Here is a 23,066-nt window from a genome sequence, read left to right as displayed (position 1 = left end):
GAACAGGTAAAACAAATCCACCTTATCATTCTTATACCAAATAAAATAATATTTTTATTTTACAGAGCATCACTATAAATTTCACAGAGAAACATACTCCAGGTAAATACATAGGATATTTCATAAAACTTGTTTCCTTAATGTTGGTGAAATATTGACATCAGCATTTTAAAATGGATGAAGAGGCTTAGTTGGTTTGATCAAAAGATAAACACAATAATTACAAAAGGACATTTGCATAAGCCAAAGTTTTTTTGACAATGGTTGTCAAAAAACTTCCATGTTGTTAGGAGAAAATCACTAGAATACTAATTCAATTCCATACATTTGTTCAACAAGATTAAAAGTGCAGTAAAGGTTTCACACACTTTTATCCTTTAGTTAGATGACTTTTACCACCTCTGAAGATAATAATCTTATACCATATATATCCATTGATACATTTAAACCTATTTTCTTTCAAACTGAGAAATTAAAGCAAGCTCACAATACCATTTTGGGATTCTTCAGGCATCACCTTTAATAGAAATAAGGTCAAAGCATATTAATATTCAAATACGCAAGTAAAATTGACAAATGAAGGAATCCGTTTTAGAAGTCAACTCTTTTATTTAACACTTCTTACAATTTTACAAATATCTTCAGTTTAAAAAGTCACAAAAATTTTTTTTTTGCACTGATTAAAGTGGGTATTTGAATATTTTATATTATGTACTGCAGTGTGGTTCCTTTTTTCTAGTGAGAATATACTGTTAATATAAATAAGGCATGAACATCCAGTCAAATATTTAACATGTAAATGCATTTTAACTTGGGTCTGTCTTAGACTGAAAAAGTGCTCTTTCTTTCCCACTCCCTGCTGGTAAAAGTGGCTCTCAGCACCAACAAGCTGGCCCGTGACTAAATGAGTAGGGTTCAAGTAGGAGAATAAACTCAAAGAAATTGTTACAGCTATAATTTTTGTGGTACTTTAACTTCATTGGCTGCATTTGTGAAACAGTACCGCCCAATGTTTATGACTTACATAGTCAGTTTAAAATCTTGAAAAACCTCCCTTTTATTCAAAACATTGACAATGAATTACACAAGTTTGCTATGCTTTTCAGTGCCACAATTTTAATGACAATAAAACAAAACTATGTACTGAAAAGAATCCTTGCTGACTGGTCTTAACCTCAGGTTTAGTTTGTGAACACAGGCACTTAAACTCTGGGACTACAGTCTGAAAGCCCCGTTTCTTATTACCAAAATTTTAATGAAATTAAAGAACTAAATACCTTTGGGTGATTATTGCAAGGTCTTTAAAATTTGGGTGATTTGTTAAAACCCAGAACAGGGTTTATACATAAATTATACCATCCTATTAAACTATCAAGTCTATCAAACTCATCAAGTCTCCAGGCACATAAATTTTAGCTACATATACTTTGTGCAATACAAGGTCTTTACTTACAATTGATTTTCTCTCCCCACCCCACCCCAACCCTCTTATCCTATAGATAAATACTTACCTCGAATCTTGATAATAAATTAGCCTCATCTTAAGGCTTGAAATAAAAAGGAGACTATTCAGTACAGGGAACAGTATTTTTTTTAAAGGGGGTAATGTGTACACTATGCAGTCTAGTAGATGAACTTATTTTAGTGGAAATTTAATTTCCAAAACAAGTAATTTTTTTTGGAAAATGTGTATCCGACTTACGTGAAATACATATATGGTAAAGTGTGGAGGATAGATTAATGAAAGCAGTCACCTCCACAGAATTAATGAATGGAAGTTGATGTACAGATGTCATCTTTTAATTGAGAGGCTTTAAATTCAGACTGCTACTACAATGGCATATATTGGTGATAATTCACTTTTAATATTTCAATTTCTGTAGCACAAATTTTCAAGACTTTAGTTAACTAAATACACTTCATTAGAAGCTTGATGCATCCACTTTGCCCAGGGAAATATAAGATTCAGTATTTACACGTCAACAGTTTTTACACTTCCTGATTCTTTTACTTTTTTTTGATAAAATTAGCTTCTTACAATCAAATCCATGACTTATTTTTGGTTTCCAGATGGTTGAAATGGTAGGTGTCCAATGTGTTTAAATAAGTTTTGAAGGTCACAAAACAAAAGGAGTGATGCAAATGTGCAAGATAAATTATTCAGTCCAGGGAAAGCTGCAACTAGAGTTTACCGTTCATTCCAGAGTAAATGATGGCATGGAGATGGTACAAAAATGTACATTTACATGCATTTTGAAAAATGCTTTGTTCTTAGAACAGAACTTTTTTTTCTTTTAAAAGAGAAGGCTTTCCAGTGTATTTCACCATCCAAACAGTTTCAACTCAAATCAATGAGAGACTGGTTTCCTCAAATCCTGTAATTCTACTGAAAACTTATCCTAACATCTCAAGCCCCACATTCACACAAAGGTGAAGTTGAACATACAAAACACATTGCAATGACTTAAAGAAGGATTTCCCAGCAATCCTTTTTTTTTAAATTAGCTTATACAGCTTAAGCTATTTGCAAGATACAATTCACTCTGGAGTCTTGGTTTCCAGGGTTGTCCTTTAGAACTCTAAAAATATAACTTTTACTTTACAAATAAAAGTTAAAACAACAAAAGATTGTACTCATATTATAGGCAATGAAAACTGAACATAAATTTGTTAAGCACAGGTTTATATACAGGAGGAACTCAACAATTCCTTCAAGAGATGTGATTTCCTGAAAAGTCACCTAATTCATTACCAAATTGTTCTAGCTTCCAGACTGTATCCTTTTCCCCAACAATATCCCTGACTCCCACTGCCCACATCAGAAATGATTTTCATATCTTGTGTGATGTCCGCTGCCTCCTGCATTAAACTGTACATTGGGGCATTTTCATAATGTAATTGACCTAAAGAATTTGTTCTTTGATGGATGCATAATTCTGAGAATGAATGATCAAGTCATGAAGGAGAAATAAGGAAAAATTGATTAAAAGCTCAGGAGAAATAAGACTTCAGTGGCATGCTAAAGTTGTCGATAAAGTTACAAACAAGAGAGGAACCCAAAAGGAAAATATTTTTTAAAAATTATAAAAATTGACAAAAATTCAGGTAAGCTCTACAGAAATTGTACTGAGTAGAGACAATGCCAGGCTCAGGATGCAAAGGTATTAATGGGCAAATTGTCAAATACAGTTACAAATGTAAACTTTGCCATTAACAACTGAAGTTTCTGAAGTTAAATGGTATAAACAAAACAAAATCTTTTATAGATTTTAACAAAGACTACAACTAATTCAAATTGAACATAAAATAAAATTCTGAAATGCACAGGAAAGACATACATAGCTTCTTCTTTTGGCATCTAGTATTTCAATGAGAATACTATTCAATACTGCAAAACTTGCTCTCACCCAAATCCATTCAAAGATTTACAATCTCCCATCCAGTTGATTAGTGTAATTAACCATTGCCCTGGCTTACGTACATCTCCGAACATGCTCCAATATGAAGTCAGGAAAGTAAAGGCTGCAGACTTGTAGGCCGTCCAGCTTACAAGGCATCCTTGGGTATTCATCTTCTTTCCATTTATTTTCTTCTGGATCAAAGGTGAGTATGGAGTCACTGTACTGACCATTGTAACAAAGGCCACCAAGAACTATTATCTGCTTTTCAACAACTGCCACCCCGTGTCCACTTCTACCTATGGGCATTGATGCTAGGATAGTCCATTGATCAGTATCAGGATTATAAACTTCTGTAGATGGACAGCCTTGAGACTCAAAAGATGCCCGTAAAATTACACACACACCGCCAAATACATAGAGTTTCCCATTGTGGGCAATCATTTTATGAAAGCAACGTGCATAATTCATCTTGGCTTTGTTCTCCCAACATGTTGTAACAACTTGTGTTCTCCTTGTCCGCTGTTCTACAGTCCCTTCTTTACTGGGATCAAATACACATACCTGTTTGGAGGTTGAAGAGGACATTATGCCTCCAGTTATGTACAGCTTGTTGTTGAGAACTGTTCCTTCATGTCCATATTTATTAACTGGATATGGATCAATAAATTCCCATTTGTTTTGCGTAATGTCATAACGTTCTGTAGAGTAAAACGTTTCATCTCTCGTTCTCCCTGCCACAGCATAGATATACTTTCCAATGATACCAACAGCAAACTCAGATCGGGGGACAGACATGTCAGACATTCTCAACCATGAATTTTGTCGAGGATCATACCTGAAAACTTTCGAAGACGCATGAAACTCACCATCAGGGCCCAACTCTTCCCCTCCTAACAGAAACACAAAGTTGTTCACTACTGCAAGGCAATCAGGTCGCAATGGTACTTGTGGACCTTCCAATTCCCACCAGACTCTTGGTCTGTGCAACAGAAGAATCTTGCTATTCACCATGCTGTGTCCAATCATTCCACGGAAAACTGCAGTCTGTGCCTTGCCAGAGCGAATGCGGTTAGATCTCATCTCCAGAAGAGGCTGTTGATTAACATTCTGAAAGTAACTTAAAGCCTGCTCAACTTCAAAACGCAGCTGTCGTGAGTAGCGATAGAATTCAGATGGTTTCACCTGAGAAGAAATGAGAATATATAATAAAATGGTGGCAGTTAAACAATAGGAATATCATTGCTCCAGTCTTCAGTTCAGTTCTGGTTATCGACCCAAATATAGTTAGTACTTACTATATGAACTCCTTGTCCAATAAAATGATCAATTGCAGCAATTAATACAAAAGTACCAAGACTTCATTGTTTTGCAATTTTAGAACAGACCACAACAGGCACTTTAGTATAAAATTCAAAGAGCCTTCACACTAGTTAGCAGTAGTGATGCAGTGTAAATGCAATGGGAAAGTAGTAACCTAATTACGCAACACATACTTTACTGCAGACTGTTTAGAGGAGTGGCATTCTGTCACAAAGCAGAAACTTTATGTTGCTCCTTTCAAATACTTTACAAATTTACATGACTGAAGTTCAGATAAAAGTCGTCAATACTTAATGCATATTGAACTATTTAAATGGGAAAATTACCGTACAGCTGGATCAAAATCTTTTTGACAAACTAAATATAAGCAACAGTAACATTTCAGATTAATTAACTTTCCAGCCATGCTTTGCTCTAATAGTTTAGTTGTCAAGTCACTATGGTACAGGAAGACAATGGAAAATTCATTAAAAACAAAATCAATTGTCTGAACGTCTCCTATTTATCCTAGAAATTTAATACTGAAAGGAATGCAAATACATTTAAGTGGACTCATTAAATAGGAGCACAAAGTACGCAATTAATTTGAAGCCATACTGAATGTTAAGCAGGATCATTTCTACCACATGGATTCAACCAAGAGTGGGTGACAATACCCTTTAGATATTTCAAATTGATATGGGACCCAGCATTCTATAATTCACAGACTGTAGGATTATATTGTTTCTCAATGGGAGATATTATACAAGACATCTTATAAAACACTAACAATTTGAGAAAAGGGAAACAAAGATTGCAGCACTGCAACAAAAAAGAAGTGGCCTAGATCAGCCTTTCATACTTAACATAAACATGATTAGCAAGTTGTGCTTTTTCTTCTTGCACAAAACACACTTCAGTCACATTACAGCAGTCAACACATCCATCTCTTCACTCTCATAAATAACAAAATGGCCTGTGACTCCAATTATGAGATTTAAAAGTATCAAGTAAAAAAGGAAAGTAATATTAAAATTCAAATAATGACAGTGTGTTTCTTCCACAAGAAAGAATCACATTCACAGAAACCTTTTTGCAGTTATTATTCAATTCCTTGCTGAAAAGTGAACAGTTGAATTTGGTGTCTTTTGAATGTTACAGAATAGCATAGGTTTGGATAGATTTGCCACCTAACACTATGTAATGACACAGTTTGGCAAAGTAACATGCCCAACAACACACTGTGGAAGATAATGTTTAAACACAGAAGGAATGTGATAAGTGTATAGTGACACATAAGTGTCATTCTAACCAGAAAAGATGTTGATCTGTGTTTGCATTTCTGTCCCCTTTTGGATATAACAGCAGGATTTGCATTGGGGAATGGTTTATATGGAAGGGCAACCATCCTACACTTCACAACAAGCTTAAGTTGCAAACACTAGCAAACTATTTGATAATAGTAGTAGCATAAAGAAGATAATGCTACCTAATATTGTGAGTAAAAGCTTAAAGCCTAGTTGGAAAAACCAATGTTCAGGTAGTGAAGTGGAGATAATCCTGGCCTGTTGGGATCGCTCCCACACCATGTGGCAAATTTACAAACTAAGCTCTCTTTTTAAAATAATAGCTCTTTAACAGCAATCTACATTTTATTCCACTAATATGCGCCCCTTGATAGAAAGTGCTGGTGCAGCTGACTTTCTTACTCCTAACAACTTAAAAGAAAATGCAGACACCTTAGAACGTTCAATGAATAGCCCTTCGAAGAGTATTGCACAACACCTGCATGGCAACTCCCTGAAGGATGGGTCACATATTTACAGTACATTAATATCTCAAGAGATGAGGCTGACTGCTTTCAAGAAAACAAAAAAATCATTAAGACACAAACAGTTGCAGATACTGAATGTAAAGATCACTACAGAGAACACTGTACCAAACTTTAAACTCAAATACATTTGCATTCATCCAATATAGTTTTTTTCAGCACTGAGTACTTCTCATCATATCTGGCTCTAGATGTGCACTTTACTGGTTAAAAAATTGCAGGAAGTCCATCAAAATCTGGAGGTGATGAAAATGAAACTTAAAAGACAACTCATGGATCAGTGGAAGCAGTTTTCGTTTAGGGGGAGAAACAGTAATAGGACAAAATGCTTTAGTTGCTACTTATGATTTCCACTAGGCTTAAATAAATTACACTGCAATATGAGATTCAAAATAGAAGGAAGTTGGTAAGGAGATAACACGACCATTTAAAGCTGGAATGATACAGCACCAAAGAATCCTTCCGTGGATAGATAGGAGACTATTAATTAATGCCTGAAAATCAGAATTGCTCATTTTTGTTGTACATTATTTATTTACATATGAATATAGAAAGTACAATTAATATAAAGATGGGATTTTGGAAGCGTGAAAACTCTACTGAAAACTCTCATGGTTCAGCTGTTTCATTCTAGTTAGAACTTAACTTTAGTACACCAAATTGCACCATTTTCTGTAGGGAAAACAAAACATTCTTAAGCATTTTAGCACAAAAGAAGTTGAATATACCATCTACTAACATTTATCTTCTCAAAGTAAAACTGACCAGAGTTGTAGAAATTTCAAGTATAATTTACTATGATATTGCTTCAAGTTACTGGTCAGTGTCACACTGAGATACTGCTTCATATTTTGCTCTGGTTGATCCAAGTGGTTAATTCAGGAGGTAGGGAGGTGATAAACAAAATTAAATGGCAAGGAGATCTTCCATAATTATTTTAGGAAAATTCCAATTTAAGATTTTTAAATTATGGCATCATGTATTTTTTTCCTGTGTTATGGCTAATTTTATACTCCCTGCACAAATCAGCACATTGCGCTCCAATCATTCTAAAAGCTTGGGTTTAGTTACACTTGTTATGTACAAATAAACACACAAAGACTTACAGGCTAGTTTGGTATCGCCATACAAATGCTCTCCACACTTTGATGTGTGCTGGGAGTATCAGTCCACGCCACACGACTGGTGTGTTACTGCAAAAGGTGAGCTGTATTAGAGTAAAAGTGTGTGTCCTGTCCCTTCCCTTCCCTCCCACCACCAAACAAATAAAACACCAAACAAAAACAATAAACACATCTATTTTGCTCAAGAAAGTTTCTGTAATTAAATCAACATCACAAATGTGTACATTTTCACATACAAGATGAATGGCAATTACAGAGACTAACACTAGTATATTAACTCTACTTCCCTCGTTCCCACCTCACCAATCACAACTTGGAAAAACAGTATCTGAAAGAATGCCTTCTCCTGATAAATACAGTGGAACCAACTTAAGCTCAATTTGCTCCAGATTGAGAAAACATAAGAGTTGATTCGAATGTTCACAATGATATTGGCTAGACTGAAATAGAATACAACAGCAAAGAGGCATCAGCAGCTGGGTCGATGGGGTATAACTACAGCTACTTATTAAACAGCACAACTGAACATATACATAAGGAAGTGCTGAGCAAATCTTTGTCATGAGCAAGTCATGTTGTTAGGTTCTAAAAGTGACCGTGGCTGATCGTGTTGGTTTAAAAAAGCCTAACGTAAGGTAGTAATTACTTTCAGAAAATTAAAATAGTGGGTGTATTTGTGGCTTACACAGTTGTATGTGGTACAGAGCACAAAATACTGAAGAAAGCTGTGTGGGTAAAAAGAAGAAGAATGAAGCTCAAGTTTTCACTTCTCTACATCTCTGATTACAACCATGCTGCTGATGATTGAAAGGAATGGAGGAAAAAAAAACTCAAAGTCATGCTTAGCTGAGCATTTTTCTGGTCTTATCATTGCCAACTCAGTCACAATTCTTACACCTGTCCACTTGGTTGCAAGAACTGCATGGTCTGAGAAAGGAATAGTGTTGGATCTTAAATGTGTTCCACTGTATTTTCCGGCTACAAGAATTATCACATTTACAGAAATTATAACCAATTGCATTGCAATCATTCTACACAAACAGAGGAGACAGAACAGGACATTTCTCACTAAAGTGGGACTGCACTAAATTAAGTGTGCGCATTTAAATACATGCAAGTACAGAAGGGTAAATAGTTCACCTTCAAAGAAAATGAACCCTATCAAGACCTGCCTGAATTCAAATCTCTTGGGTTTTCCATCTTAATTTGATTCTTCTCAAATCATGGTGATTATGACATAGAACAGCTTCTGCACAGTTGCTGGGGTGCTTTCAGATCCAAACAAAGTAACTCAACAATCCCCTGCCGCAATGCGTGGGGACAAACCTTCTTCGAATTGCGGAAAAGTTGATGCTTACTGGGTCTGGGTTTGAACAAGCTTTTGGAGACAAACACACTTGGACCCCTTGCGATAGATACAATGAAAACAAAAAAATAGACAGGCAGGAAAATAAAGCAAAGCTATTAAATGATTGCTGGAAGAGAAGTTAGACAAATAATTTATGTTGATTTCACCAAAACTGTGTGTAATGCTAGTCACCAGGTTTGGATAACCAACCAAAGATCGGTGGATAGGCCAGTTACATCAAGATAGTTTGTGAACATCAACATATAATCTGAGCTTTTGACTTGTACCTGATCGGTTGTCTTTCTGCCCCAAACTATTTTAACTTATCTTACATACTAACCCCTGGTACAGGTGCATTCAGTATCACTTTCATTTCCACATGAAGTGGAATGAACAGATTACCAGTGACAAAAAGACTTGCTCCTACTCAAGAATTCAAGATAAATGTGCTGTCATTCCCGACTGAAATTACATGAAAGATGGAAGTTTCCAAGTATGTATTTAGTGGAATTTCAGAGCTTTAACTGTAAAGGCTTATTTTGTATTAGAGCAACATTCAAAAAAGCTACCTTACTCCCCAAATATAATAACAATCAATGCTATAGCATGCTAGACTAAATCAACTTTATCTATATTTTTGCATTTCTCTGAAAACTTTCACATCAAAGTACCAAATGACACACAAAAATATTATTGCAACCTTATTTTTCATGAATGTTGTAAATTACCCTGACACAAGAATTCTGCTTTATACTGTCACAGATTAGGCAATAGCTAAAAATTGATAGAGAAAGCAAAGAAACCAAAAGTAATTGCTAAAGATAGCAGATGAGCAAGCTAGAGCAAAAGTAATTGTACTCTCAATGATACTTTCCCCAGAGCACATAATGGTCTAGCTATGTCGATTCTCAGTTACTGCTTTCAAACATACTAACCTTTTCCAAAACGTTTGTCGTATTCATCAGACAAAACCTGACATTCTGAACAATGGCATCTGTGTGCCTCCACCGGCTTCTGTCATGTCGCAGCCAGGCCTGCGCAGCCTCAAAAAGCTCAATCTCTGGGAATCGGCTTAACTGGTCATTTTCCAAACATGACAAAAGCTTTTCAACACTCAAGTAGGATAGAAAGTCAGCTCGGGACATGAGTGGCACAAAATTCTCGAGCAGGAACTTGTCCAGCTGTTCTTGGATACCATCTATATTAACACTGAAATCATCCAAGAGTCGCATGATTTCTGCACAGTTATCCAAGCAGATTTTTGATAACAGGAAAGAACAGCAGAATTTCACCACTTCAGTCAACTGGACATACATGGCTGCCTGCAGGATCTCATGGACAGTGCTCATGTTCAGTTCAATGGAGCCATAATACATAAACTGAAGCACATGACTAAAACCTGTTGGAGTCAGTCCCTTAAGATGAATCTTGTTCTGGTCTCGTTCCCTCATATCAGCTGTGAACATTATTCGAAAATAGTCACTCTGTGTAGCCAATAGTGCCTTGTGAGCCTGGAATTGGTGATCTTCAATTACAAGCGTGACATCGAATAACAATCCTTCTTCATACAGGGTTTTAAACCCTGAAGAAACACAGGAGTCATGAACAGAAGAGTTGTACACATCCACGTTTCCTGCCATTAATACCCTGAAACAGTCAAGAGAGTTCATTTCAATGTGGAATAAGATAAAGTTAACATATTTATCATGAAAGAAATACTGGCTAAAAGTGCTCATCACATCTATCACGCCCCTCTCCAAAAACATAAAAATTGGCCCTTATATCATTACAACCTCTGAAGCATAATGCAGCTATATTTTAGAAATTACAATCCATACCAACTTAATATCAAGTTAAAAGATGAAATGTTTTGATACACAAATATTTAATACTCAAAGATAATATTACCAACTAATCAGATTGTCTGACAAAGTAAATTATGGTAACATGATATTCATAGCCACCCATAATCATCGTATTTGCTCAATTCAATCAAACTGTATGTTTCCGGTCTTCAAGCAACTGTTTAACCAAGATTTTGCACCAAAATCTTACAAAACTACTTAAATTCTGGAAAGATCCCAGTGGATTGGAACATAGTTAATCTTAACACCTTTATTCAAGAAGAGAGACAGAAAGCAGGAAATGAGAGGTCAATTAGCCTGACTTCTATCGTAGTAAATTATAGAATATAGAAAAAGTAGAAAATGCTAAAAATTAAGGAGATCACAAAAGAATACTGAGAAAATTATAACATGATTTAGCCATGTTTGCATTGTTTTGTGTAAGGAAAATTTGTTTTAACTATTAAATTTTGACACTCCTTTGAGAAAATAACAAGCAAAGTGGATAAATGGGAATCTCCAGATGTGGTGTTGATTTCCACAAGACTTTTCATAAGGTGTCACATCAAAGGTTATTAAGAAGGTAAGAGCACATGGTGTAGGGGGTAACATATATAATTAGAATTGGTTATCTTACAGGAACCACAGAATAGAAATACATGTGTTCTTCAGTTGGTAAAATGTAACTAGCAGCATGCCATACCAGTGACTAGATCAAGGGACTGATTGTATGATGGCTAAATTTGGCAATGGCACTAAGGTAACTAGAAAGACCTGTTGTCAAGAGAAAACACAGAGCATGCAAAAGGATACATACTCATTAAGCAAGTCGAGAAAAATCTGACAAGTGCAGTATAACCTGGGAAATTGTGAACTTTTTCACTTTAGCAGGAATAAAAAAAAGCAGTGTATTATTTAAGTGGAGAGTGTTTTCAGAACTTTTCAGAAGAGTTGTATTCACAAATCTGGAGTACTGTGCAGAAATCCTTAGATGAAAAAAGATACAGTATTATGTTACAGGAAATTCAGAAACAGTTCACCTGACTCATTTTTGGCATAGAGGGTTTGACTTATAAAGAAAAGCTGAACAGGTTGGGCCAATACCAACTGGGCTTTACAAAAATGAGAGGTGACTTTATTGAAAGATACAAGATTTTGAGGGGTTTGAGGAAGATGTTTCCTGGTGTGGAGAGACCAAAGCTAAGGAACACAGCTAATGAATAAGAAAACATTTCTGTTTAGCAATGGAGATGAAGAGATAAACTTTTCCCTCAAGAGCCTCATTAGTATGTAGAACTCTCTTTCCCAGATATTAGGAGCCAGGTTTTTGAATGTAGTTAAGGCTAAGTTAGATAGATTTTTGATATAAATGAGTTAAGAACAGACAAAACAGAAATTTTGGGAACACCAGCAGATCAGCCTTACTGAATGACAGAACAGGTTTCAAGGGCCAAATGGCAAACACCTGCTCCTAAATCATATATTTCCATTATCATATGTTCTAAAATTTATCTTTTTGGTGTTTATGGTTGCTCACCATCACAATTAGTTTGTATGTATACTGCTCACTGTTGATTCAGTATTCCCTACTGTTTTCAGTGTTTACTATCAGTATCCAGTATTTGTTTCTAGCTTAAAATTCTTCTCAAATGCAATAGTATGTAAATATGCCAGTGGATTCTGAAATTTAGCCTTGGTTTTACCCAATCCAACAGGACACAGTTAGCAATTTATCACTTTTTATTTTCATTCCAACTCTCTTTTAGAAAAAAAAATACAATATAATAAATACGCATCTCATTCTAATAATAGACATGTAACCATAAAGTGATTAAAATCCCTTTTAATGAGATGTTTCAATGTTCAGCATTAAACTAATATTTAACCACATGTCTGTCAGTGTTAAACTCAAATATTCAGTGTTATTTTATGAAGCAGTTATTGTTGCTTTTCCTGTGGGAGAGGGCTTTGTGCATGCTTTGGGATAGATTTCCATCTCCAACACCTAGGTACTAGTCTGAAGATTTTTCATGCTTCAGTTACACAGCCTATTTAATTTTAGCTACAGAAATCAAACATGTTCCACCAGATTATTGAGTAAGTGAAGACAGTAGTTATCTAAATTTTATACTTGCCTGCCAGGTAATTTAGGACCCGGGAAACCCATGAGCTGAAGGGAATTCGCAGCAACCAATGTCAGCGTGCAGGTGCTTTGAAAAGCTATTTTGGGGAAGCAAGGAGGAGCAAAGTGTTTCTCACAACAAAAACACATTTTCAGCAATTGCCTGCCACCATCCCCAATCCACTATTATGCTGATCTTTCTGTTCCCAAATGCTGCCATATTCAGAATGAAACTCCCATTGATCATTTTACAATTGCCAGGACAATTCCTGGTTAGTATATTTTAGTGCTGGTTTTCTTGCTGGCTCTCTCAGCCTGGAAGATTGATGGATGGAAAACAGAATATGTTAAAAGAATATGTTAAATTCAAAAATTACATTGGTATTTTGAAATGTAATAGATATTCTACTTCTCCAAAATGTTTTGTACTCTTCTGAGGGTAGTGAATCTGCTCAGGTACAGATCTACAATCACCATTTAGATGCTCACCTGGGAGGGGTTCTACAGCTCGGAGTCTTGGTAGCTGACAGCATTGTCACCAATTGTGCTGCAACTGTAACTGTAAAGTTCAAATGGTCAGGGCTCTAACAGCACAGATAACTCCAATTATTGCATGGCTGGAGAAGACTGGATAAGACCATAGAGGGTAATGGAAAGAAAGATAAGAATTTTTAAAATAGATATGATGTCTAAATGGGAGTCAATGTAGGTCAGTGAGAACAGGACACAATGTATGATGTGGACTTGGTGCAAGTTAGCAGAGCTGGTGACCACCTTGGGTTTTTAGGAACATGCTATTATAATTGAGACTAGAGTGAGGATTTCAGATGCATATGAACTGAGATAGGGTGGAATCAGACAATGTTAAGAGAGGTGGAAATAGATGGTATTTAGTGATGGTGCAGATATGTTGCTGGAAGCTCAGCTTGAATGTTTCAGCATCAGATAGTGGTCAAAGAAATGGAGTTGATGGCTGGGAAAGAGATTTTGTGGCAGTGACTAAAGAAAATAGCTTCAGTCTTCCCAATATTTAGTTGAAAAGAATTTCAATTCATCTAAAACTAGACATCAGATAAATAGTCTTTAATTTACAGTGAAAGAGTTGAAAGAAGCAATGATGAGGTAAAGTTGGTTATGTCAGTACACAATGTAGGGAAACTGACAGAATACCCTGTGTTAATGGCATGACAAATGTTTTTCAAGCGTTCAATTAACGCAGTTAATGAGCGTTTATCAGGGGTTTCATTCAAAATCAGCAACTAAATACCTTCCTCACCCACCAAATTCAGCGACTTCTTTCATGAAATTGTAATCAGGTTCAAAGACAATATATGTTTTCTGAATCTTCCATGTGTTATTTTTTCAGGCAATATTTCTCTGAAGTTTTCTCCCATTTTATGCAGTAATGGAACCTGCAAATTATGATTTAATTTACTGTATTAGACAGATGCAATAGAGTCATAGAGATGTACAGCATGGAAATAGACTCTTTGGTCCAACTCGTCCATGCGAACCAGATATCCTAAATTAATCTAGTCCCATTTGCCAGCACTTGACCCTTAGCCCTCTAAACCCTTCCTATTCAAGTACCCATGTAGATGCCTTTTAAATGTTATAATAGTACCTGCCTCCATCACTTCCTCTAGCAGTGCATTCCATACACAGGCAACCCTCTGCGTGAAAAATTTGCCCTTTAGGACCCTTTTAAATCTTTCCCCTCTCACCCTAAACTTATGCCCTCTAGTTCTGGTCTCACCCAACCCAGGAAAAGACCTTGTCTATTTACCATATCTATGCCTCTCTTGATTTTATAAACCTCTATAAGGTCACCCCTCAGCCTCTGATGCTCCAAGGAAAACAGCCTCAGCCTATTCAGCCTCTCGCTATAGGTGAAACCCTTCAACCCTGGCAATACCCTTGTAAATCTTTTCTGAATCCTTTCAATTTTCATAACATCCTTCCTATAAGGGTTGACCAGAATTGCACATAATATTCCAAAAGTGGCCTAACTAATGTCCTACACAGCAACAACATGACCTCCCAAATCCTATACTTTACGCTCTGACCAAAAATTATCCATAATTGGAAAAAAAAACTAATTTCAGCCATCTCAGTGCTCCAGTTCTGTAAATCAGGAAGATGTTACTTTCCAGAAAAGTGTTACTTGACAGCATTTCATAAGTGTCCATTTAATTTGCAACTGAGATGAGAAGGGGATGAGAAACAATTTATAAAATTACAACTTAATTACGAAGAAGAAAGAGTCACATACTGATCCTAAACCATGTCAAGCAACAAACACTGCCTCATCAGAAACAAAACAATAGCAAGTCTACTGCAACTTTCAATTATTAACTGGTTGTAATCTAGCTAGGCCATTGTAAACTCCAAGAAGAGCTCTCAAGCTAATAGAATAAGTTGACCTCAACTACAATCCATTCACTGTCTAGGAAATGCATATTATTTTTCTTGTTTTAGTTACCTAAAGTAGAACACTTTTTCAAGAAAATAAATTTTTACTGCTATCAAAATTGGGATTCAAACAGTTTGGTTGTGTTTCATTTATTCACAAGTAACAGGTTTGTAATTTGGCACCATATAATCTCCGTTCAACAACAACTCATATCTACTTAGTATAAGAAAAAACGTTCCAAGGCACAAGAAAGACAGATACAAGGTATTAATTTAGTACCATGCTCTCAGCTTTTGGATTCCTTAAGTTACTTGTTAGTCTTTTCTCATACTTGCTCTCAGTTTCTCATTTAGTTTTCACTTCCACTGTAAACCTTCCATATTGAGCCTGGTTCTTCTCACTTGTAGATATGTCAGGGACATTTTCTGCTTCAACTTACTGTCTCTCTGATCATCCAGGAAATTCTAACTTTGCACTATCTATTCTTTACCCTGGGAACAACATATACAAGTTTGTGAGAATAACACATAAACATCATATCCATACAAAGATTCCTTTTCTTGAAATGTAACAATATTTATATACCTATTAGATATTTTGATAGCAGACTAACAAGCAACAAAAAGGTCTATGGCCAACTTCCATGTACAATCAGACCAGACCTTCACCTGATTGCCATAAGAAGACATTTACCAGGAAGGAAAAGTAGACTTGTATTTTTTTTTTCCCTATGCTGTACTTCAAGTAGAAGAGACAGCTCAAATCAGTGCAGGGAACGGCGAAACGTAAATATACTACCTAAATGTTACACTGAAAAGTAAAATTTAAATCATTCCACTCATGTGCTAACTGATAACATTTGGTAGTTTATAAATTCTTGACTTTTGATTGCCTCAAATATTTAACCATGGGTAACTCGAGAAAACGGAGATACAAAGTCCATCTCAAAGCCATGGGTATGGGTGCAGTGGCGCCCACCTGACACTAACAAGAGGCAAGGAGCAAGTAGACATTATCATTTCAGGGGTAGATTGCTTGCAGGAGAAATTGCATGGTTGGAACTTGCACACCGTTCTCATTGAAAGAGGCAATATCTGACAGTCATCTCACCCTGCTGCAAGTGGGCCTTCTGCTGGATGAGCGTGGAGTAACATTGATGGAACCTGTGAAGAAGTCCTCAACCCCAACCGTCTTGTGCTCCTGCCTAAAGGAGGCTCCACACTAGTCTGCACAGGAGAAAGAAATCTAAAATAAGTTTGCAGATACATTCCTACCGGCATTTAAATACTAACCCATGCTTTTACGACAGAGACAAAGCCTGAAAGGACATATTCACAATTTTCTGGTTTCCCGGTTTGTTTTGTCTTTTGGGGGGTTGGTTTCTACTGTCATTTTGTACCTTGGCCAAGCAGCAACTTTTCATACTTTATGACAAACTCCAACTACAGAGGAAACCACATCAGCTTAATCCTACTTTTAACTGATATTTAAACAACAAATTAAGAGTCACTTGACTATGGTTATGTACAGCACTGAGTGTATTAGTAAAAATGGCTACTCAATTTCCTTGGTTAAGAACTTTTAGCCCAACACAAACCAGGAATTGAACATGAGATGAAGTACATTTACCCATAAAACTAGCAGAAAGCTCAAGGGTTATACTTCTTGGAACAATTTTACATTTCCTAAGCAGGAGCTGAGATACAATTCACAATAAACTGCCAAGCACTACAATGATAAGAGCATAAAATTCAAGTATTTTACAAATTATAACCTGCTGATACATTTTGGTGCAGGTGTGGTCACTCTACAACATTTGAGCAACATGACCCATGAAGTTCGGCCAATTCAGTTCCCTTTCTGTTTATATTTAATATCCAGTCACTTGCCCAATTTGAATTTTGCGATGATGCTTGTGGCACTGTTACAATCTGTTGGAGAAATCTTAAATCCAAACAAAAAATTTGGTTAGTATTAGTATCTTGTACTAGGAATAGGAGCATTTGTAAGGGAATGGCAGCACAGTAAGAGTGTTACTGGACCAGTAAACAAGGTCCAGGTTATTGCTTAAAGACACAAGTTCAAATCCCACAACAGCAACAGGTAGAACTTAAATCAACTAATAAATCTAGAATAAAAAGTGAGTACCAGCAATGGTGACTAAGAAACTGTTGGATTACCTGGCTCACGAATGTCCTTGAAAAAATTAAATTTGTCATCCTTATTCAGTCTGGCCTGCATGTTACTCCAAAAAGAGCAATTGGTTGAGATTTAACCATGCTCTGAAATGGTCCAGTAAGCTACCACTGCATTACCTATTAATGCAGGGACTTAGATGTCTATTGTTGATATGGACTACAACTTCAACAGAGTCTTACAGCCTTACACCATGGAAACAGACCCTTCGGTCCAAATCTTCCAATGTGACTGGATATCCTAAATATGTCGAGCCCCATCTGCCAGCGTTTGGCCCATATCCCTCTAAACCCTTCCTATTTATATATCCATTCAGATGCCTTTTAAATGTTGTAATTGTACCAGCCTCCACCACTTTCTCTGGCAGCTCATTCCATACATGCACTACCCTCTGCTTGAAAAAGCCATGACTGCTTTCAATTCTGACCTAGTTAATTGGCAAAACACACCTGTGCACAAGACAATGCCAAATCACGTGCAATCATCACCAGCCAAAAGTGCCAAGTGGATGATCACAGATGTCAGTCTTCAAACAGTTTTATTCACTCCACTTGATATCAAGGAATGGCTGAAGGCACTACGTACTGCAAAGGTATGACCCAGTCAACACACTAGCTGAAGTGCTGAAGACTCCAGAACTAACTGCACATCTAGCCAAGCTATTCCTGAACAACTTATAACACTGAGAACATTTCAACAATGTGGAAAATCATCCTATATGTCCTATTGACAAAAAACATAACAAGTCCAATCTAAATCATTAAGCAGTCATGAAAGGTTGCATCCTGCAGCACTTGCTCAATGGTATACACAAGAATACCTATTTGGATTCTCCAGGGCCACTTGAGTCATTACTTAGAATGTAAGTAGGAGATACAAAAGTGCTGAATTCAAGTGGTGAATAGTGATTACCCTCCGCAACAAGGCAATAATTGATTGACTACGGTAACAGTTTAGTCTAACCTTGTTACTGGGAGACTGAATACCTCCATACTAAAGCTCCTGCTGTTTAACATTTTGGCCTCCTGGTGCTTCTTAAAGTTTAACACAACAAGAAAACTGGTGACTACAGATCTCAGAGGTACTTCAATAATAAGAAAGGAAATCAAAAAAGCACCATTACTGCACTGAGGCAGGCAGAATCAGCAAGGAAATAAAAATTCACCCTAGGGAAGATGTTAACAGTACCGATGAAGTCTGCCATGTGTTCCACCCTGAAGGAACACTGAGTCACAAGTGCACCACAGAGAGGAAAATGTCTTGAACCAGGGGTGTAGAGAAGCAGTCTTAAAAACCTGTCTCAAATGGGAACAAGTAAGGTTAGACCAAACTGTTTCCTGTTCAAAATGACAGATGACATCATCATATCATCTGATCAGACTCAAAATGACAGTCAACCATACTTATTATACAAATATATAACAGCATCAAGGAGACTTCAGAAAATTGTAGTTGTCAATTCACATCAGGAAAACTTCCCACCAGTTGCTGTCACACCTAGCACAAAGATAAATGACTATGGTGGTGCTGTTGGAATCCAATCTTCTCAGCCACAAGGACATCACTGTTGAATTTTCCTGGGGTAGCGTCCTTGGCCCAGCTATCTTCCGTTGGTTCATTAATGGATTTTCCTCCGTCGCAAGGTATACGGAAGTTGCTTATTTGCTGACGTTGGTTGTTTGTGTAAGGTTCAAATGCAATTGCAACTGCTGAGATACTGAAGCAGTCCGTGTCCGCATGTGGAAAACATTTAGGCTTGGATTAGGTGTTATCAGCAAACTAAAACTTAATCAACCAGTCACATATGTAAAATGGTAATTTTACCATATAAAAAGCTTAGAGTTCTGTGACGACTAGTTCCTTACACATCAATGCCTGGATAATATCGAGTGTGATAGAATATTCTGCATTTGCTTGAATGAGTGCTACTCTAACAACACAAGAAGCTCTCTGTTTGACTGGCAATCCATCTACTGCCACTTTAAACATTCATTTCTTCTATCCTTGGCACACTGTAGTTGCAGTACCTACTAGCTACAGCAACTTGCCAAACATCCACCACCTCAAAGAATAGGGACAACAGGTACTTAGAAACATCAACCCAGCAAGTTTCACTTCAAGTCACAGACTATCCTGACTGGGAACCATAATCTTGTTTTTTCAGGTCATTAGGTCAAAAACTCAGAATTTGGGGTCTGGCAGCACTAAGTATAGCTGTACCATATGGACTTTAGCAAATCAAGATGACAGCGCACTAAGTTTTCAAGGAATGAGCAACAAATGCATATAACACTCGCATGCCATGAAAGAATAAAAAAGTAGCTTTGCATTTTTGCATGCTCAATAGAACTAGCTGCCCAGGGCAAAAAGCATAGGAAACTGAATTTTAAAGACACTAAATTTGTCACACAAAAACATTTATGGAATATTGCAGTTCTAAACACCTTTCTCAACAATGTGATCTGGGTAAAAAGGACAATAAGATTTGATGTATACAAAATTCTAAAACACCAAACTGCACCTTTGACCAGAAAAACATTTGAAATTAAAACTCTGTATCTAATCTAAACCATTTCTAAAAAAAAACAAATCCCTTTGAACATATTAAATGCATACTACTTTTTCTTTAAAAGTCAGTTACCTAGCTAACATACCATTAATTTTGACATAACAGCAACAGAGTCAGAGTCTTTACAGCATGGAAAAAGGCCCAATGTGTCCCCAACAGTCATCAAGCATCCATTTAGTGTAGTCCCATTTTGCAGCATTTGGCACAAAGCCTTGTGTGCTATTGTGCTTCAAGTGCTCAACTAAATAATTCTTAAATGTTTTAAGGGTTGCCACCTCTATCATTTTTCAGGTGGCGAGTGCCAAATATCTACAACCCTTTGGGTGAATTATTTTTCCCATAAATGCTCTTTAAACCACCTGCTCTTACCTTAAAACAGCATTCCCTGGTTATTGATCACTTGAAGGGGCCACGTTTCTCCCTATCTACCCTGCCCTGCAGAACTTTGTGCACCTCAATCAAATACCCACCTCTACCCAGTCTTTACTCGAAGGAAAGCAACCCTAGCTGATCCAGGCACTCTTCACTGTTGAACTGTTCCAGCCCCGGCAACATCCTGGTGAATATCTTCTGCACCCCCTCTCGTGCATTTACATCTCTTCTATAATGTGATGACTGGATCTGCACAAAATATTCCAGCTGTGGCCAAAATAATGCTCCATCATAACCTCCTTGTTGTTGCATTCAATGCCTTCATTAATAAAGGCAAATATCCTCCATGCCTTTTTCACCACTTCACCAATCTGTTCTGTTGCCAAGGATCTATGGATGTGATCTTAGTAGTTCCTAGGGTCCTATCCCTTGCCTTGTTAGCCCTCCAAAATGTACCACCTCATACTTTTCAGGATTGAATTCATTGGCCACTGTTCAGCCCATCTGTATCATTCTGCAACCTAAAGGTTTCCCCTTCATACTTCCCACATTCATGCTGAGATCATTAAGGTACACAACAAACAGCAAGGGACCCAGGACTAAACTAGGCAGATGCTGGAGATTAGAGTCAAGAGTGTGGTGCTGGAAAAGCACAGTAGATCAGGCAGCATCCGAGGAGCAGGAAAATCGACATTTCAGTCGAGGGTGATGATGATGAAGGGCTTTTGTCTGAAAAGTTGATTTTCCTGCTCCTTGGATGCTGCCTGACTTGCTGTGCTTTGCCAGCACCACACCCTTGATCCAAGACTAAACCCCTTGGTACAACAGCCTTCCTTCGATCATCAACCTCTGATTTCTACCTTTAAGCTACTTTTGGATCCAATTTACCAAATTGCCCTCGATCCCAAGATCATCTCTGCTTCTTCAACAGTGTATCATGGAGATCTTGTCAAAAGCCTTACTGAATCCATGTAGATTACATCAACTGCACTACTCTCATCTACGCATCTAATCAACCGCTCACAAAATTCAATTCAAAAGATACACTGACCACCTTTGATCAATCCTAGCATCTCCAAACGGATATTAACTCTACCATTCAATGGCTTCCCTGCCACATGTTAGACTCAATGGCCTGTAGTTTCCAGGTTTATTCCGACCACCCGTCTTGAGTAACAATTAATATGAGGCCCCCGCAATCTCCTCCTCTGTAACTTTGGATCAGTGTACGAAAACTTAACGCGTGAAAAGACGCGGAAGACCTATCGCAGCAACTTTCGTCTGAAAGCACGCGAAGCGAATTGAAGTAATTTCTCCTCCTCTATGAAGAAAGTCGACTCTCCAAGTTTGACCCCTTCGGAACTGGCAGAGGAATCGCGCTGCATCCTCGGATTCGCGCAAGGTGTTTACAGGCGAAGCGCTGAGAGACGGCGGTGGGAGGGTGAAAGTTGCGGCCCGTCAACCCGCCCTGAAAGAGCATCAGTTCCCGGTCGGCGGCTCACACTCACCAACATCAGTAGCTGCCACTCCGGCACTCACAACCTCACTGTCCTTTTCGAACACAGTTCAGGAGAGGGGGTCCCCCCGGCGCTCTTTCCCCTCTCCCTCTCAGCTCTTCGCCGCCAATGGGGGTTGGGCGCCGTGTTTACCACCCTCCCCCCCCGCTCCTCCTCCCCAGCAGCACCCCCTGCCGAAACTCGCTGTCAGCTCGGGCCCACCGCCGCCATCTTCTCTTCCACCGGTCAGGGGCGCTCAACGTCACTTCCGCTGCATCCACCAAAACATCGGGGGCGGAGTCCGGGTTAAAGGTCATCGTTCAGGCATCCGGTAAAAATCATCGCTTACGCTTCCGGGTTACAGGTCATCATTCAGCCCTCCGGTAAAGGTCGTCGCTCGCTTCCGGGTTAAAGGTCATCGCTCGCTTCCGGGTTAAAGGTCATCGCTCAGGCTACCGGGGCGGGGCCTGGGGTTGAGGCCGTTTTGATGGTCCGGGCGTCATAGAGATGTGACAGCGCGGGTGGAGCGACTCCGGTCAAAGGCCGCCTGGTTGGAGAAGAAAGCCCGGCGTGTCGCGGGTGATCGTCCTGAGCTGAGCCCGGAGCGGGAGGTTTGATCGGAAACTGACTCCGCGGGACTGCAGCAGCCTCTGATGCACTGTGTGGACGTGCTCACCCCCTCCCCGTCCAGGATCATTCCCGTCCCCCGTCCCCCCACCTCCCCGTCCAGGATCATTCCCGTCCCCCGTCCCCCCACCTCCCCGTCCAGGATCATTCCCGTCCCCCGTCCCCCCACCTCCCCGTCCAGGATCATTCCCGTCCCCCGTCCCCCCACCTCCCCGTCCAGGATCATTCTCGTCTCCCGCCCCGGGCCATTCCCGTCCCCGTCCCCATCCGCCCCCGGCTAACAACACCCAATCCCAGGGAAACGCTGCGCTCCAAATGCCAAACACATCCTGGCTCATTGATTGCTAACAACAGCTGCCTCTAAACTGGTGAAACGTCCCAGTCTGCTTCATAAAATGCATTTCATTAAATTCAGTCACAAACA

General features: G+C 38.3%; 1 protein-coding gene across 10 annotated transcripts; it reads right to left on the bottom strand.

Moving 5' to 3' along the window:
• Positions 1-102: 102 nt before the first annotated feature.
• On the bottom strand, positions 103-22,372 carry klhl15 (kelch-like family member 15). 10 transcript variants are annotated; one of them, XM_072584933.1, is made up of 6 exons: positions 22,028-22,372; positions 16,493-16,608; positions 14,246-14,381; positions 13,459-13,528; positions 9,939-10,650; positions 103-4,583 (listed from the first exon to the last, which is right to left on the bottom strand). In XM_072584933.1, the coding sequence occupies exons 4-6, from the start codon at positions 13,500-13,502 to the stop codon at positions 3,474-3,476; spliced, it is 1,866 nt and encodes a 621-aa protein (XP_072441034.1). In that variant the 5' UTR covers positions 13,503-13,528; positions 14,246-14,381; positions 16,493-16,608; positions 22,028-22,372; the 3' UTR covers positions 103-3,473. The 10 variants fall into 10 exon arrangements, with proteins under 10 accessions (XP_072441034.1, XP_072441033.1, XP_072441032.1 ...); XM_072584932.1 differs by having other exon boundaries at positions 14,250-14,381; XM_072584931.1 differs by lacking the exon at positions 13,459-13,528 and adding an exon at positions 12,983-13,067 and having other exon boundaries at positions 14,250-14,381.
• Positions 22,373-23,066: the final 694 nt, after the last annotated feature.

The sequence above is a fragment of the Chiloscyllium punctatum genome, chromosome 15, assembly GCF_047496795.1.
Source record: "Chiloscyllium punctatum isolate Juve2018m chromosome 15, sChiPun1.3, whole genome shotgun sequence".
NCBI lineage: Eukaryota > Metazoa > Chordata > Chondrichthyes > Orectolobiformes > Hemiscylliidae > Chiloscyllium > Chiloscyllium punctatum.
The sequence above is the reverse complement of the archived record's forward strand: the minus strand, read 5'-3'. Positions and strand labels throughout refer to the sequence as shown.

Excerpts from the sequence above, each read along its gene's own strand:
- klhl15 (XM_072584930.1), bottom strand. Across the intron at positions 10,651-16,492 it reads GAAGGCCCACTTGCAGCAGG|GGTATTAATGGCAGGAAACG; the intron begins GTGAGATGACTG and ends TGACTGTTTCAG. Across the intron at positions 4,584-9,938 it reads CGACAAACGTTTTGGAAAAG|GTGAAACCATCTGAATTCTA; the intron begins GTTAGTATGTTT and ends ATTTCTTCTCAG.